Source organism: Macaca thibetana, chromosome 4, assembly GCF_024542745.1.
Source record: "Macaca thibetana thibetana isolate TM-01 chromosome 4, ASM2454274v1, whole genome shotgun sequence".
NCBI lineage: Eukaryota > Metazoa > Chordata > Mammalia > Primates > Cercopithecidae > Macaca > Macaca thibetana.
The window spans coordinates 50,801,562-50,820,908 of record NC_065581.1 but is presented as its reverse complement, the minus strand read 5'-3'; the positions used below and the strand labels follow the sequence as shown (position 1 = coordinate 50,820,908).

Here is a 19,347-nt window from a genome sequence, read left to right as displayed (position 1 = left end):
ACTCGTCTCTCTCCTACCCTCACATGGAAGGAAGTACCTATTGGATCCATGTGCTATGTAGCCTGGGGTTAGGGGAGAGGTGATGCCAGCATTCTCTTAGCCACCTCAACTGGTGTCTCAGTAGGTTTCATGTTCCCTACATTCACTGGCTCTGAGCCCAGTTGAGCACTAGGACTCACGTAGGAGTTGCAGTCTTTGTGGCCTAGACTGCCTTTCAAGTTTATTTAGGGTCCAGGACACTTTAGACTGCAGCGGCAAGGCTTGCCAAGAATCAAATCCTACCTTCTGGCTAGGGCTGGTTTCAATACTCCTTCCATGAGTGGGCATCAGCTGGGTTTAACCCGGTTTTGCTTTCTACTGTGCCAGAGCAGCACTGAGTTCAATGCAGTGTCTCACAATTGCTGTTCTCTCCCTCTCTCAAGCACACGATTCTTTCTCTGCACCACTCAGCTACTGTCAAGGGATGAAAAAGGGGGGTGGTATCTGTGATTTAAGACTGTTTCTCATACCCTCTTGCAGTGCCTCTTTCAGCGTGAAATTAAAACCAGGTGCTGTGAGTGCTCACCTGATTTATTTATGAAGGTGCTTTTTTTTGTTTAGATAGTTGTTAAATTGATGCCCTTGCAGTTGGGGGTGGTAAGGGGACTCGAAGTGAAGTCTTCTCTTCTACCATCTTGCTCCAACCTTCGTCAGTTTCTTGATAGTAAGTTTTGAAATTAGGAAGGGAAGTGTGAGTCCTCCAACTTTGTTCTTTTTCAAGATGATTTCTGCCATTTAGGTTTCTTGCATTTTCATATGCATTCACTGTATCTCATATGTTTTGGCACATTATGTTTTTGTTATTATTCATACTAAGCTTATTCTAGTTCATCTTTGGATTTACTTTTGAACCAGTGATTATTTTGGAGTGTATTACTTAATTTTTAGTTATCTGTAAATTTTTTATTTTTCTTCAGTTACAGATTTTAAATTTATTACATTGTAGTCTGTGAAGGTACCTTGTATAATTTCAATGTTTTAAATATATTGACACTTGTTTTGTCACCTAATATATGACTATCCTAGAGAACGTTCCATATTCATTTGAACAGAATCTGTATTTTGCTTTTGATGGATGGAATGTCCTACAGGTATCTGTTGGTTTAGTTAGTGTACAAGGTTGCTAAACATTTTTTGTTTCCTTACTGGTCTGTCTAGTTTTTGTATCCATTATTGAATGTGGGGTATTATTGACCTCAAGTATTATTTTTATTTTCTATCTATTTTTCCTTTCAATTCTGTCATGTTATTACTTCTTGCATTTCAGAGCTTTTATGTTAGGTACGTAAATGTTTGTAATTTCTCTACATTCTTGATGGATTGACCATTTTACTATTATACAATGTTATTCTTTGTCTCTAGTAACAATTTTTTTCTTAAAGTCTATTTTCTCTTAGGTCAGTTTAGTCTCTCCAGTTCTCTTTTGCATAGGATATCTTTTCCATTCTAATAGCAAAACCAATTGGAAAGGGATAAATGCTCTGTATTAGAGATATAGTTACCTTTTTTTTTTTCTTTTTAACCTATGTCAATAGAGTACTTTCTATTCATAGGAATCCTTTCTTAGTCTTCTTTATGTTTTCTGACTACAACAAGATGAAATCAATTCAAAATAGATTTGAAATCAATAACTGAACTCTGAATTAGTGCTCAATAGTATTTGTTGAGTAAGCGTTGCATAGTGATATACTGAAGTGGTCTTCCTCCTATCAGCTAATGCTGCACTCTCAATTTTTCTTTACTTTCCCAGAAAGGAAACAGATGAGTCAAGTTCCCCATATTTGATTTAATTCAAAAGTTGTTATTTTTATTTCATAATATGAAGCATCTGTTGCAAAGGATAACAATTACTAGGTAAATAAGTTCATCTATCTTGATTTTACTTTTCTCATCAGTAATATGAGTATATTTGATTAGAAACTCTAAGCAGCTTTAAATTCTTTATTAATGTATGCTGAAGATTCTATGACTCTGTGAAACATTTTTCTTAGATATTATGGAATTAATGAGTTAGGTTTCCAAGACTAATATATGGCCCCTTTCAGCAGCATTAGCATTCGATGATCTTGTTAGAAAAGCAAATTTTAGTCCCCATTCCAGATCTACTAAATCAGAAATACTGGGGGTGGGACCTTGCAATCTGATTTTAGCAAGCTTTCTAGAGGATTCTGGTGCAGCTAAAGTTTAGGAACCACTGTCCTAAAAATTATCTTAACTATGTGGTAGGAAATAATTGATTCATTGATTTCTTCCTGTTTTTTTTTTTTGTTTTTTTGTTTTTTTGTTTTATTTTTGATAGGAAGTCTCGCTCTTGTACCCCAGGCTGGAATGCAATGGCATGATCTCAGCTCACTGCAACCTCTGCCTCCCGGATTCAAGCGAGTCTCCTACCTTGGACCCCTGAGTAGCTGGGATTACAGGTGCCTGCCACAATGCCCGGCTAATTTTTGTATTTTTAGTAGAGACGGGTTTTCACCATGTTGGCCAGGCTGGTCCAGAACTCCTGACCTCAGGTGATCCACCCACCTCGGCCTCCCAAAGTGCTGGGATTATAGGCATGAGCCACCACACCTGGCCAATTGTTTTTTTTTATAGCATCAGCTTCTGAGTACCGGGCAAAACTTCCAGCTCTTGTAAGCATGCAATTTAGATCCGATATGAAACTTTCGGTTCCATTAACAGAATTAAAATGTTGAACCTGAAATTTTGAAATCAGATGACTATAGAAAATTTATAAATCATACAAAGACTTGGCCGGGCATAGTGGCTCATGCCTGTAATCCCAGCACTTTGGGAATCTGAGGCGGGTGGATCATGAGGTCAGGGGTTCGAGGCCAGCCTGACCAACATGGTGAAACTCCGTCTCTACTAAAAATACAAAAATTAGTCAGGCGTGGTAGCAGGCACCTATAATCCCAGCTACTCAGGAGGCTGAGGCAGGAGAATCACTTGAACCCGGGAGGCAGAGGTTGCAGTGAACTGAGATGGTGCCACTGCACTCCAGCCTCGGTGACAGAGCCAGACTCCATCTCAAAAAGTAAATATAAATAAATAAATAAATAAATAAATAAATAGACTTATATAGAATATTTCCCACATTTTTAGTGAATCCTGAATTTACTGATTATTTAAATAGTTGTGTCTTATATTAATTGAAATAAAGTCATTTAATCTCCCTGGTTCTCTTGTTTTATCAGTAAAACAAAACTGATCTCAGTGAAGACTTTTTCTGTAAAATCTTATGATTCAAGCATTCAACAGTTTTATACTAAGGCATTAGAATGTTTAATATTACATATAACACAGAATAGAGAAGCTGATTACTATAACATTTAGCAATCCAAACACATATCCCCTATAAATAAAAGTCTCTTAAAAACTGTGTTTTCATGAAAGTCTAGTTAAGGTTACACAGCAGGTTTTACTTTTATGAGAACAATTTAATAATACTTTTTGAGTTCATGTTCTTTGAGTGTGGCACTATTCAGCCAAGCATATAAATGTTCTTGCTCTTGATAAGCCTCAGTAGTTAAAAGTACTTCCCCGGAGAATCTATAAATAAAAGGAATCTCTGTTTCCTTATTTCAAAACAGCTGACTTGAAAAAGGTCTGTTGACACTTTTTTTTAAGAAGCTCTCTACCATGAAGATTCAACTTTTTTTCTTTATTCTGCTCTTTTGGGTCACAGTTTCACAAGGTAATATGCAAATATTTATGGGGATTTATACTAACAAGTTTGAGAAGACGTAAGTTGTTTTTTGATAAAAGTATGATAATAACATAGAGATTAAAACATCATTTCACAAAAATGTAATGTGGTATTTTAGATTGGACTCCAGAATGGATAATAAAGAGAATAGTGAAAAACAGACAAGAGCAACACGTATGAAAACTGGCAAAATTTGAATAGAGCATAACTTAGTAGATACTACTACATGAATATTAATTTCTTAATCTTAATTAACGTTACCAAGATTATGCAATATATAATATAAGGGGAAGCTGGCTTCTACCAACTTTGCAACTCTTCTGTAAATCTAAAATAATATTATAACAAAAAGTGGTGTGGGAGATAAATGGAGGGAGATTTTACTTTGCTGAAAGTGATGCTCAGAGATTTCAGACAGAAGATTGGACTTGAACAATGTATTTGAGGGCAGAAATAATAATTTTTGAAATATCACAGTATCACTAGATCAGTGGTTCTCAGAGAGGAGTGAGTTTGTGCTCAAGGGAACATCAGGCAATGTCTAGAGACCTTTTAGCTCATCACAACTTGTACTACTGGCATAGTACCAGTTGTAGATAGAGCCCAGGATGCTGCTAAATAGCCTACAATGCACAGAACAGCCCCTTAGAGCAAAGAATTGTCCTATCCAAAAGGTCAATATTGCTTAGAATAAGACGCCCTGCCCTTGAGCTTGGCATCCAGTTGACAGGGAGTATATTTAATTGATACTATAATGCTTGCAAAGGAGATTAGCAACCCAAGGACACAAGCTGGAGAACATATGTAGAGGTCAGAATGAGGAGAAAACAGACAATAATGTTTTAGAAAGGTGAAACAAGACAAAGAATGAATAAGAGAAGGGGTGGGGTCAGTCCAAGGTGGAATCATGGACAGCAGTGCCAAATGTGACAGAACTCTTGTCAAAAGTGAGTATAATCCAGGTGTATGTCACTGGCCATCACTTATAGGTTTGATAATCATAACTCCTCAGAAAATGTAGAATAAGTAATGATCTTTAGAAGTGAATATTTAAATTATGCAGATTAACTAGATGTTCTTCTATGTTTTTGTTTCTTTAAGTTGCTTCATACTCTGAATTGCTTCAGTTACATTGAGAAGAAAGCCAATATTCATAGCAGGACTTGGTTTTATAGCCACTATACCAATGACATAGATAATGTAGCTCTGAGTCTATGTATTAGCTGACAGATATTACTACTTACCATCACTTATCAGCTGTTGGAAATGGAGACAGACTGCCTAGGCAAAGAGCCCTGGCCTCTGAGAAGACCAAGCAATAATTAATAGCAGGAAACAGTGGCATAATTTATTTGTTTTCATATGTGAAAATATTAAATCTATCCTTTGGTCAAGAATTTGATGTGCCTCCAAAAAAAAAAGACTGAGAAACAAATGACTTCTGAAAATGCATCGGGCAGGGTACAATTTAAAATATAAAATAAATTTTTTGACTTGGTACAATTTAAAATATAAAATAAAAAATATTTGGATTGGAATAGATCATATAGCCGATCAAACCAATGTCCCCCAAACCCTCTAAATACAATCGATTCTAAATAAGAAACTTCTAGTGAGATTCCATCTTTAAGTTAACAAAACAAAACATATATCTTTTCTTACAGCTTTGACTATTACAAAGTTATTTTTGTATTGTGTCAAATTTTGTGTTTCTTATAATGTGCAAATTTTAGTTGCAGTTTTGCTCTCCTGGACATGTCTTCTTGTGACTCTAGCTACAAATCCCTCACTCATTCTTTCATGATTGATGAGCAAAGATAAAGCCAGAGTAGGAGTTAACAAACTTTTTCTAGAAATAAGTGAGACAACCAATACTTAAGGTTTTATGAACCCTAAGATCTCAACTGCATTATTTTAATGCAAAAACAGTTATAGACAATGTGTAAGTGGGTGCATCTGTGTGCCACTAAAATTATTTCCAAAAACAGGTGGCAGGCTGGATTTGGGCCCCTGACAATAGTTTATTGATTGCTAGTCAAAAGATTTAACAGCACAAACAGTAATTGTGATAACTTCTTGGTAAGTTATTATTTTAGAAACTTTGTGGTGAAAGAAGAGAAAGGTAACACTGGTAATTTCAGAAATCATGTAATGGTCAACAATGGCTCCACTTTTTTTTTTTCTTTATCAATGTTGTTATTAGACACACATCTGAGTTACATAATTTCTTCGGGGAAATAAACCCCAAATATTCAGGGGAGTTGCAGGAATTTAGACAAGTTATCCAGCGTTGCCTAGCTCTCGACATTTTAGAGAAGCAAAATCAAGCTACAGTGAAAATCACTTGAAGAGGAATTCATAAAGCACAACATTCAGTCTAAATAATGTTAGTGAGAGCAGAAAACAGGCTGCTCAAATGTAATTAGATGATCATAGAGACAGAGTCTGACCAAAAGATAAATTATGGTCACTTTTCTTCCATTGATTTTGGGAACCATCCTGGGTCACTGCCCAGTTTCTTGTAAGACAGAAAGTGGAAACACCTAACTTAGGTCCAAGACCCTTTTTATTTCTAGAATGTAGCTTGCACCAAGGGACAGTAAATTGACTTAATCTTTCCTCCATAGGTAGGTGGACGTGTTCACTCTATAATCTTTTGCTTCATGGACCTTCTCCTTTTAAAGCATGTATGTGTCATAGCTAGATGGCTAATTTCAGTCATTCTTCCCTTCTTACAGCCAAAAAGAAATATCCTGAGTATGGTAGCTTGGACTTGAGGAGAGAGTGCAGAATGGGTAATGGTCGATGTAAAAATCAGTGTCATGAAAATGAAATTAGGATTGCTTACTGCATAAGACCTGGAACTCATTGCTGCTTGCAGCAGTAACGATGACAGAAGAAAAGAGTCACAAGCTCGAAGAAGAGAAGACCAGTGTTATTAAGTTTTCCCAGCACATCCTTCAAGGCCTGTGTGTCTCTATAATACACGAGAACTAAATAAAACTTAATGTTGAACCATTCAGAAGTGATCATATGTCACGCTCATATCTGGTGCCTTTACATTACACTTTTCTCCTGATTTGTTGGTACCAGAAGTAGTGGGACTTATTTTATGCAAGTTCCTCAAGTTTTCTGTGCTTCATGTTCCACAAGTTCCACAAGTTTTATGTGCCTTGTGTTAGTTGCCATAAGTAAGGTTGTGGGAAACCCTAAGTCAAAGAATTGGGTAAGCTTATGTCTAAGATACAAGCTTCCAGTAGAAATGCACTGTTATTTTATTAGATACTATTCCACAGACCACCCCCATGTAAATACATAAATCCACCGGGCTTGGGAGACTGGACATTGAGAGGGCAGATCTTTATTGTGAGAGAGACAGAGCTGAAGTGAAAGAATCACGAGTGTAAGAATGGAAGACAAAAATCACAACCAGCTTCAATTTCTACTCTTATTTATTATTTAGTAAAGACAAATGTGTATCAAGAAATAAGAGAGGTAGTAAAAAGAAAGGAGAAGAATTTCAGAAAGAAGAGGAGAAAATAACTGAAAATTTAGATCAAAAAAGTCAAAAACTATGACTAATAGTTTAATGCAGCTATTCAGTCCTGAGAAATGACTATTTCTGAGGAGATACATGACAAAAGGAAGCAGCAATAACCTTCACTTTTCAATTTCACTCTGCCTCAGTTCCTCTACTACTGCCTCTGAGGATCCACAGTATTCCTCCCTAAAACAGCTCAGTGATGCATCTGTACCATTTGTTTTCCTTTCAGAAGAGCTAATTCTGGAATACAATTTAAACATATTAATTCAAAACTCTTAAGAAACATCGTCAATACCACAACATAATAATAAAACAGAATCCTCTCTTCCTACCCCTCAAAATAAAATTAAATAATCTTTTGGCAAATTAAAGAAAAATGAAAGGTATTAAATCATACATATAGGTCAGACTTAGACTCAAAAGGAGATGGTAAATCAAGAAATTCCAGGGACTTGCTGCTCTCTTGATATTTTTGTTATGGTCTCTCTGTGGATCCAGTCTATTCTTCAAACGTAGATGTGAGATCTAAGTATGCTCATTCTAAGCGTTATCTACAACAAGCCATGAACGGGGAAATTTTTTTTCTCTATTCAGATAAAATTTACATAGTCTTTGATTGTTTTGTGTTTTCTTGTGTAAATATCTTCAAAAGTATCTTTACAATATTTATTTATAACAGGGTTTCTCAACCTCGGCACTGTTGATATTTTGGTCCAGGTAATCTTTATTGTGGGAGCTATTCTGCTCATTATATGTTTTTCAGCATTCTTACCTCCTACCCTCTAGATGCGAATAGCACACTTTCTCCCAATTGTGATAATCAAAACTGTCTACCTGTATTGCCAAACATCCTCTTTGGGGGAGGGGACAAATTTACACTTGGCTGAGAACTACTGATTTATGAAGTCAAGTACCCACTGTCACAAAAATTTAAAAATGACAATGGAAACAATAAAAAAAAAGTGAGATTTTCAGGTGGCCAATTACATTTTCTGTGTTTTATGAGAAATAGTTATCTATTTAAATTTTTTATATATTATGTATGGACTAGAGGTGATATATTGGTGGCTCCAGAAAGAAAAATTGGCCTAACTAGTGGATAATGAATGTATTAGCTATGTCAAGAAAGAGATTAGTAAAAATAAATGCTTAAAATGAAAGTTATGGAAGTTTGATTTTTATTTATTTTACCTAAGTAGAGACTGAGCCATCACTGCACCAAGACCTCTAAAGCAGAACTGAGAGGCCTAATACTATTAATATGGGGAAAATAAGAGTTGAGTTTGTTAGGAGCCAGCAAGAAGATGAGAGATTTTCTAAAAAACGCATGAGGCATATCTGCACATAAATTAGGCTGTGCTAAAACTACTGGTGTACTCTCTTTCAGTGCTTGACAGAGAGCATGAAAACCATCTAAATTTCTAAGATAGCCTTTACTTGTGTTCAATACATTTAAGCCATCAGCCTCTGCCTTCAGCTCAAGGAACAAATGAAAGAAACTTAAAGGAGAATGTGAACCTACGTGCATCAACCTCAAAATTTTTTTTTTCCTAAGGAAATCTTTTAAGTGTTTTCCGTGTCAAAAAAAAAAAGTCTGAAAACTCTAGAAACCCCTTTGATGAAGTTCTTCAGCCTGCTTCCTTAAAAAGATAAAGGTGTTACTAATTATTCTGCCCCCAGAATTTACATGTGTCTAAGTTTGTAATTTATTAACAAAAGGAAGGCAAAAAAATGCTTAAAAATGGAAAGATTTCTGGTGATTTTCTTGCTGATACATTGTAATTTTTATTGTGTGAACTTACAAAAGAACTAGATAATGTTAAACTAATTCGTTCTAAAACCTGAGAGTTTTGTATTTTTCCCTCCTATGGCCCACAATATAAATTTTCATGACACTCTGTATTTTCCTTCACATTTAGTTTTTTGTGAGTCTTGAGCAGTGACTCTGATAAAAGAGTTGCCACCAAGTGTTGGAATTTTTGCTGTTATTTGGTAGTTCAATACCCATATGAATCAATTAAAAGCAGTATATTGAAATTAGAGTTATCACCATCAAATTCTCACACGAACTAGGAAGAGAGAAATTAGACTCCTACCTGATATAATGTATTCAAACCCAACCTATTTCAGTATTTACTTTACCTCAATGTCCTTGGGCAAGAACAAAATCTAATTCCAATTAGCAATGTACTTATTCAGGCAACTTTTCATAAGTGGATTACTTCTTCCCAGGTTTAATGTCATGGGTTTTGGATTTAGAGATTGAAAAATTATAGCTCCTGGCTTAAGGAACTGATATTGATTGACTACAAACTGATTTTTAAGTAATATCCAACTTGATAGGGTTCACAAATGAATAAGGCATGGAATATTCTTCCAAAAGATCAATGTCAATTTGTAATACGGAAAATACATAGGTTAGACTACATTCAATATATTCTCCCTCATTTATTTACCAATTCAATAAACATCTATTGAACACCTACTATGTGTCAGAGTACAATATGACTGGGACACATAAAAAAAACGAAACTAACAATGTTCTTTGTTTTCATGGAGCTCATAGTATAGTGAGTGGATACAAATATAAACAGTAAATACAAGAAATAAGCAGATTATCTATTATATTACAAGGCGACAAGTGTTAGAGAAAAGGAAACAAAGTAGAATGTAGTGACCCACAATCCTGGCCTATAGTAATTTTAAATATGATTTGTCATGGAGCCCTATTGTAAAGGCTGAAAGAAGTGTTCATAAAAGCACATCTGGAATGTGTGGGGGAACACCTGGGAGAAAAGAATTGCTGAGAAGAGTAATTCAGGAGGTGAGTCCTGGGAGAGGAAGTTGGAGAGAAAATATCTTGACAAATTGATTACCCAGGGATTTTAAGGAGTTAGAAAAGATCTTGACTTTTATTCTGAGAGCAATTCAAAGGGGAGAGACATAATTTGAATTTTTTAAAGGTCTTTCTGAAGTTATTAAAATAATATAAGTAGTAAATAATATAGGTGGTAAATTATATTAACTAAGTCCATAATAATACAAGCAATGAGGAATGGATGTAGAATTCTGGATCTGTTAAAGGTAGAGTTAGCTAGATTTCATGAGGGAGTAAATTTTGCCTGTGGCAGACAGAGGGGTAAAGAATGACTCCAAGATTTCTTGTCTGAGCAATTGGAAAGATTGAGCTGTGCCATTGACTAAAATGAGAAGGATACTAGGTGTAACAAATTTTGGTTAGACAATTGATCCAATTTTGGACGTGTAAAGTTTGTCATATCAAATAGATTTAGCAAGTGGTTAAGAGAAGAGAAAGAAAATGAGAGTGGAGACAGTAATCTTTTGCGTTGGCAAGACAGGATGACATCTAATAAAGAGATTAAGGGATTAGCTCTTCATTAGTGCATGGGGATGCTTTATTCATTCATAAACAGGAAGGGCAGAATACACAGAGTTAGATGCTGATTGGTAGATTAATTTGGTATTGAAAGTCTGTGGAGAGTCTCAGGAATCTTCAATTGGATCATTGAATTGAAGGGAGCAAGATCATTAGCTGAGAGTGAAGACAGGAAGTATGTTTTGAAATTGCAAGGAGAGCTGAGAATTTGTAAAGGCGTTTTCAAGGAGTGTGTAAGTTGAGTAGGCTGTAGGTATTCTTCACAACTGTCCTGTTTCTGGCATCTTTTCTCCGTTATTTGTTGAAGATTTCATTTATTCTCATATATTTGAACACATATGACTTTGCCATTCTGTGAATCAAATATTCTTAAAAATTTTTCCAATGTTATATGGTTCTAATTAGTAAACACAGATATTCTCAAGTCTCTTTCATCTTACAAAAATCCTCCCATATTTTTTTCTTAATTTTTCTTCAAGCCACTTTCTAATCTGCCTTATTCTCTTCTTCATCAAATTTCTTGAAAAGAATCTTAGACCCATAGTCTTCACTTAAGTAACTCATTTACACTCTTCCCACCAATAATTCACTCACATCAATTAACTGAAACTTCTCTTGCTCATGTTATAAATGTTTCATAAAGCAAACTCAAAGGTTTACTTTAATCATTTATCTTGCTGGACTTATGAACACATGCTAGAATTGACTGCTATTTTGACAATTATCAATTGAATTATCTATTTTTGATAGCCTTCAAAATGTCAATGGCCTTCAATGTCTTGTCCCTGAATCCCCTTTCCTCTTATTTTTATGTGCTTTCTCTGTATTGTCTTGTTAACGCCAATGACTTCTCCTATCAAATCTTTTTCTCAACCTCCGTCTTAAACCACAAAACTGTATTTATTACTACTTCGTGAACCTACTGGATAGCCTCCAAATTCTTTATCATAATGCGTTCAAAATGAACTCATGTTACTCACAAGGGCTAAAATCTGTTCCATGTCTTTTATTCTGTTTCAGTATCAAACATACATCCTAAAGGCCAAAACATTGTCATTTCATAATCAGTCATGCAGTCTTACAAGCTAAAAGACTTCTGGTTATTGCTTCTCTATGTTCCAGTTTCCTTTCCCCGCAAATCCAAAACTTATCTATTGGGCTACTTCTCATTCAGAAATATCTTCTAGTTTAACTTTCTCCTCTTTATTTTCATTAACTTAATTATCTTATTCATCGTTTCTCATTTAGACTGTTTTAATAAACTTCAACATAGATTTCCTACTACAAAAATTTCTCTACTTCCTCCCTTAAGAGAAAAAAAAGTTGGACAGGTGCTTAAAATCTCATCAGTTTTACCACTCCATTCATGATAATATTCAACTCCTTAGCTTGGTAGGGCCTTTTGCCACCTTTGCCCTGCTTGACTTTCTAAAGTTCACATCCATATGATTTCTATTGTGCTAAAAGGTCATACCATTCTGCATAGATCACACATTCTTTAAAACACAGTATCTATGTTGAGGATACATCTTTTTGCTTGTAAGACCTTCTCCACAATTTCAGGAAAATATGCTTTTATATTTTGAAGATTCAGCCACCTGTCAGCTCCTTAGTGAAGCAATGAAACATATATTGCTTTTGAGTCCAACAAACCTAGCTTTGTTTGCTACTTGCTCTCCTACTCCCTCTGAATCCTTACGCAGAGCTGAATTGAACTATCCTTATATATGAAATGGGAAATGTTATTGGAGGAGTAAATCAAAAAATAAATATAACTGGCTTAGAAAAGAATCTGAAAGCTAGGGAACACTTAATAAAACCTAGCTATTAGTAGTGGCTGTGGTAGTAGCAGTTAAAGTAGTAATAGTCAAAATAGACTACTCCAGGAAGAGTTTACAACTCTTTCTTTTATGATGCAAGGACATTTTGCTTATATCTCAGAATTGCCTTTAAAAGTGATGCATTTTTTTTTCTCATCTATGTCATCATCTCCCAACAAATAGTAGTTGTCTTTTGAGGAAGAAGAGCTTAAATGTTTTATCTATTTTTGTCCCCACCTAGCACAGGACCAACACAACATATTTGCTGACTAAATGTGTGTATGAATCACAAAGAAAGCATTCTCTTCATTTAGCAGTAAAAGTAGAGAAAAATATGTAAATTAAGAAAAGTTTATTTTAATCTGCTATAAATCTATAAATTATTCATTTACAATGACAATGAAAACTTGCTTCATAAAATTATGGGCCAAACAATATTTCCTTATCTATTTTCTCATTTGATTGCCACACAACCCTCTGAAGTATTATTAAATGCATTTTTTCAGTTAAGGAAACTGCAAATATAGGGCTTAAGTCATTTGCTAAGCTGATAGGAAATAACTGATGAATAATTTGTAATAAAGCATAGAAAGTTTTTTATTATATAATATGAATTAGGTCCCTATCTATAATAACGTATGTATTCACTCACTCTTTTTTTCCAGTTATTTATTGTATTTATTGAGTATTTTGCTTCAAGCATTTTGCTATGTGCTGAAATAAATCAGTGAATGAGGTATACAGTGGCCCTGGCCTACTGTAACTTTCAGACCAGAAGTTTGTGGTTAAACTATAGCAAAAAGTCATAGCAGGAATTAAACACTAGTAACAATGTGATAGCAGGGCATAAACAGTGAGTAACAGTGCTCCACTTAGGGTAAGGCTTTATAAGGTTTTAGCATGAAATCCAAAAGACAAATAAAGACAAAGGGAATGAGAATGACCTGATTTTGAAGGCTTATTAATTTTTTAACACCTTAAGAGCAGCCTGCATGTTTTATCTCATTATATCTTTTGAAATTTCAATAAAACCTCAATGTAATGAGGAAACTGAAATCCAGTGATCTAAATCATTTGTCCTGTATAGCAAAATGACAAATAAAATATCCAAGCATGAAACTTAATTCTATCTGATTTTGAAAGATCATACCTTTTCAAACTTTCTACTGATCCCATAGCCTTGCTTCTGCCTTGACTTCAGCTTCTATCCAGCAAGACCAAACATCCTCCAAAACATAACTCTTTTTACTTTCAACACTGCCTCCCTCTACTTTCAACTCTGCACTTATGGATGACATTTCCAGGAGCATCATGAGGTAGGTGAAGCAGTCACCCTCAGAGACGTTATTTGCGAGGAGATGGAGAGATATATGCCAGACACTTCACTTGGGAGAGTGAAAAACTCTACATACCGCTTGGAAAAACTAACATTGAGTCATGGATACCACTGAGCTTTCAACCTCTAGTTTTCTAACAGATTTGTTCCCATCTGCGTGCATGCAGGATTGTGTTGATGTCCACAGCACATCTCCACTCTATTTGTGGTACCTCACTCTTGATAAGACTCCCAGAAACCTTTTGGAATATATTCTCCTGACTGAGGCCCCAAACTAGCATTTGAATTTCTCTCTTTTTTATGAAAAATAGTTATCATGGGCTCAATTTCTCTAGTGATGTACAAAATGTGCAGAAGTATAAGTGAATGAAAGAGATACTACCCATCTTTCCTCCAAACAATTTGTTTTTACATGGTGTGTATCACCCAGTTTCATCTTGCATAGATACTCATGCACTTATGGATGACAATTGTATAGCATTCAACACCTTAAAATTGTTTTTATATATACTTCATAATCAATTTTCATAACAATACAAAGAGATGTTATTCTCATTCATAATTTACACATGGCAAACCTTTGATTCTACAGTGAGCCATAATTTGCAAATAAATACTAAGCAATAGAACCAATCTTACAATGCATGCTTTTTGTTTTTATATGGTTCTATAGATTTCCTCATAACTCAAAACTTTCTTGTTCTTTAAAAAATAAAAAAGAACAAAATTAGTACATTTTAAATATTACTATTATTTCTGTAAGTCTATGCATTTTTCTAATTTGAATGTATCTTAAAAACCACCATAGATTTTGGTGATTTTAGAGTTGACAAAATATAATGACTCAGGAATGTTGATTGGCTTAAAAAGTTTCTATCCTAGCAACAGTTACAAAAAGTAAAAGCAATTAGGCATCATTGTCTTTCTGACTTCAAGTGATATCAAATATGTCTCTGAAATAACTTCAGATTTCACCAAAATTCACCAGTGGTAGGGATTCTGTCATTATAAATTAGTTTACCATTCACTAAAACATATATATATATTTATATATCAAAAATATATAATTTACATGTCATATATAGATTTACATGTCATATATATGTCTATATGTATGTGTGTGTGTGTATATATATAAATACTTTTTTACATGTCAAAATCCACCTGACAGTCTCTTCCACCTTACATTTAATTATTTTCTACCAGCTTCATTAAGGGCAATAAGTAAGTGCTTTCGAGATCTTCTCTAGTTTTTCTCTATTTCGGAACCTAATGCTTGGTGAATACTAGGTACTAAAATAAATGCCTACCATTTTGAGTTGAAATGAAACATTTTTCCAAATTTCAATTAGATTCTATATAGACAATTAAGTTCTATTAATAATATTACGTAATTTAAATCTGAATTCAATTCAGTTCATTCTCCAAATTTTAACAAAATTATTTTGCCTCATTTTTCCTGACACATATATGCACACATAACAAAATTTAATACTCAAGATATATTTCTGATAATTATGTTTATTATATTATATCATCCAGATAGGTAGAATGACTGACCACAGATAGGTAAGTACATTGATAAAATTGAAGAATAAAAATATGCCTGACTCCAAAGTCTCTTTTCTACTCCAAAGGCATTTTCAGAGAACAGTTGAATCATTAAGAACAATAAAACTTTAAAGTAGCAAAATAATTTGCCTCTATTTACTACAGTTTAATGTATGAATAGAAAACTGTGATTGTGGAATCTCAGAACATCTTTCTTTTCATTGTCTTAGATGGTTCACAAGAAACTATAAGAGAATACTAATGTGAGGCTCCTCTTTTTACTAGATAGGCAGTGTGCAACAAAATTATGTTTCTCTATGTATATCTAAAATACTTTAGTTTTTAGTTTTCTCAATCAATTGCCCTATCAGTGAAGTCAGTACATTAGAAGTCTTCTCTAGTTTCTCTATGATTACTATTTGTGTGACCACTATGTTCAAATAGAAAAGAGATAAAGAATCAAAATAAATTATAACGATTATAGAAGGGCTTATAAATTGGCTGCAATAACAAAGTATCACAACAAATGTTTGACAAAAATACATACAATTAAGTACCAAATTGTGTGTCACTTGCTCATTATTACTGTAGATTGAGCCAGCTGAAGTTTAGTATGGATGTGAGTTGCAAGATAAGGGCATAAACATTTTGTGCCAGTGTAATGTTAGTAGCTCAGTCATTTTCTAAAGTGATTCATAAATTCTGCTACAAAACAACTTGATATTCCATTCTCTCCAACTTGCACGCACATGATCTCATAACTGTAACAGTTTTTGTCTTTCTTTAGCAAGAAAACCCCAAATCAATAATAGACTAATAACTTCAGATATTTTTCTTGATTGCAGCCAGAAACTATTTTGAACCAAAGTATAGATTTGAGAGATGCGAAAAAGTGAGAGGAATATGTAAAACGTTTTGTGATGATGTTGAATATGATTATGGATACTGCATTAAATGGAGAAGTCAGTGCTGCGTATAAACTCGGAAAAGAAGTACTATTGAGGATCAAGTCTGGAACAGAGATGCATGTTTTTCACTCAAGAGTAGGTAAAAAAAAAATGTTTGCAACATTTAATGAAAATACACACTTTTAAATTCTAAATATATCTATTTACATACAAAGAATTTAGTCTCTGCTTATTCATTGGGGATTTTTGTATTTCAAACTGATGAACACATTAGCAAAACAAGGAAACAGACTCTAATTATGCTTATAATCTCATTATTTCCGCTTTGACTCTCAGACATTCATATTACTTATCTGAGTTACTCTGCTCCCTCTCTAAATATGTGTATGTGACCTTATTGCCAGCTTTGCTATGAGGATTATGGTTATCTTCATATATCCTGGTTTCCACACCAAAATCCCTCTAAGCCATCTACTCTTCTTTAACAGAAAATGTGTTTCTTCCCTTACAAATATGACAGCTACCAATTTTGACCTGTCTGATGTGTTTTTGCATACATTTAACAATACTATGCTTTTGAAATGATACAATTTAACACTGCTCTCTCTGTAGGGTAATTAAGCACTATTCATAGCACGGCAAAAGGATAAATAACAAGATCTGAGATACAGAGTCCCTTTTAGCCGCGTGATTCTTTTTTCAAAGAAAATCTCATAAAGAATCTCAGGAATAGGTACCTTTGTTTCAGCAGGGTAGGGCTGGTGTCTGGCTAACTCAATTTTATACCCTCAGAGAATGTGTCTAATGAAGGAAATTTCAATTTGGTTGAGGCAAGAGTTAGAATCCCATAACTACGGACAGTTTCGTGTAACAAAGCTCAGTTAGCTGATGAGTAAAGCTGACTCATAACTCAGAATAACTCCTGTTTCTAAGATCCATCATGAAATCTAGCTGAGTTAGTTTTGCCTAAGAGGATAATGGTAGACATATTTGTAGGAGGGCTGTGCAGCTGATGTTCATATGGAAAACTTGGGAAATGTTACAGTAATCCTAGGAACGATGAAGATACAGGAAAAGCAGAGATTGTGTAGTAGCAAAAATGAGGACTTTCTTGGACACCATAGGAACAATATTATTTACCCCAAAAATCTTCTCTAAGGAAGGATGGCTTTTTTGTTTCCAGCAGTAGTGCTGCAGAGGTCAGAGATGGGGTGATGTTATTTAGTTTAACAGATATGACATGTACCATGTGCTTATAATTGACTAGGTTACTGTAACTGAAATATTTAAGTTTTTTTTTACATAGATTTAGAGATATAAGGTTCCATCTAATCAAGGCAAGCAATAAATGTCTGGATAGACAGCTCTACAGAAAAATCTTAGTTTTTGTGAAAGTACAATAATCTTTCTTACTACTTGCCCTTTGATGATAACACTATTTAACCAAGCATAGAACTCTTTTTATTCTTAATAAGCCCCAAAGAGGCAAAACTTTTCAGTTCCCTCATTTCAACACCTTACATGTGAAGAAAAGTCTTTTAATGCCTTTCTACTAATAAATTTTCTATCATGAAGATTCTTCTTTTTATTTTCTTTTTTCAAAAAAATTATGTTCTGGCCAGGCGCGATGGCTCACGCCTGTAATCCCAGCACTTTGGGAGGCCGAGGCAGTGGATCACGAGGTTAGGAGATCGAGACCATCCTGGCTAAACGGTGAAACCCCGTCTCTACTAAAAATAAAAACAAAATATATCCCGGAGTGGTGGCAGGCGCCTGTAGTGCCAGCTACTCGGGGGACTGAGGCAGGAGAATGGCATGAACCCGAGAGGCGGAGTTTCAGTGAGCCAATATCGCTCCACTGCACCCCAGCCTCCGTGGCAGAGGGAGACTCTGTCTCAAAAAAAAAAAAAAGCAACAACAAAAAAACATATATATATATATATATATATATATAAAAAATGTTCTCTTTTAAGATCAGAATTTCACCAGGTAGTAGAAACTTTTATGCAGGGATATTTGTATTGCTGAATTAGAGAAGGAATCACTGGTTTATTTCTTGGCAAAATAATGATAATGCTCTAGGTATTAAAAAATCATTGCATTAATTACATCACTATTATTTAGTTACAGTTATTTAGATTCTAATCTTGTTGACACTGTAAAGTGTTGGAGAAAATATTTGAATATAGTTTTCAGCACCAAAAACTTATCTGTGGTAATAGTGTGTAGCTAGAGTAAGGACTGTTTACGTTTTCCTTATCTTTAGCCTATTGTCAGTGAACTAATTCCCATTAAGAAAAATACTACCTTATTATTCTCTTTTGGGTACTACCAGAATATCACATCCATTGACCTTTCTTTGAGTACAACTTGTACTACCCTTCCAACTATAAGGGAACCTGAATATAGAATGTAATAGCTAATAGCTTACAAGCTTACATAAGAGCTATCTTTTAGTGGGATTTCTTTTCTTCTTCCTTCTTTTTTTTATTTTTATTTTTATTTTTATTTTTTTATTTTTGAGATGGAGTCTTGCTCTGTCACCCAGGCTGGAGTACAATGGTGCAATCTTGGTTCACTGCAACCTCTACCTCCTGGGTTCAAGCAATTCTCTTGCCTCAGCCTCCCAAGTATTTAGGATTACAGGCACCCGCCACCGTGCCTAGCTAATTTTTGTGTTTTTAGTAGAGATGGGGTTTCACCATATCGGCCAGGATGGTCTCGATCTCTTGACCTCGTGATCTGCCCGCCTTGGCCTCCCAAAGTGCTGGGATTACAGGAGTGTTCCCGGCTCCTGGCTGAGATTTCTTTACCTAAGAAATATGTCATCAAATCAATTATGTTGCCAGATATCCTGAATTAATGCCCAAGTACTGATTATCTGAAAATAAATAGAAGTGTTGAAGTAATTTTTATTTCAATTTTTGCTGGAATTGATGACTCATACTTTCTCATGTGTTCCCTGATATACCACCAGCTCCTTGAAAAATCCCTGGCACATGGTATACACTCAACAGATAACTGTTAAATAAATGTTGCCCAA

At 34.7% G+C, this 19,347-nt stretch overlaps 1 protein-coding gene across 2 annotated transcripts; it reads left to right on the top strand.

The window, feature by feature from the left end:
- The first annotated feature begins 3,625 nt into the window (after nucleotides 1-3,625).
- DEFB110 (defensin beta 110) lies at nucleotides 3,626-16,375 on the top strand. Of its 2 annotated transcripts, none has more exons than XM_050787446.1 (2): nucleotides 3,626-3,736; nucleotides 6,487-6,770. In XM_050787446.1, exons 1-2 carry the CDS (start codon nucleotides 3,682-3,684, stop codon nucleotides 6,633-6,635), a joined length of 204 nt encoding a protein of 67 aa, XP_050643403.1. In that variant the 5' UTR covers nucleotides 3,626-3,681; the 3' UTR covers nucleotides 6,636-6,770. The 2 variants fall into 2 exon arrangements, with proteins under 2 accessions (XP_050643403.1, XP_050643404.1); XM_050787447.1 differs by lacking the exon at nucleotides 6,487-6,770 and adding an exon at nucleotides 16,242-16,375 and having other exon boundaries at nucleotides 3,639-3,736.
- Nucleotides 16,376-19,347: the final 2,972 nt, after the last annotated feature.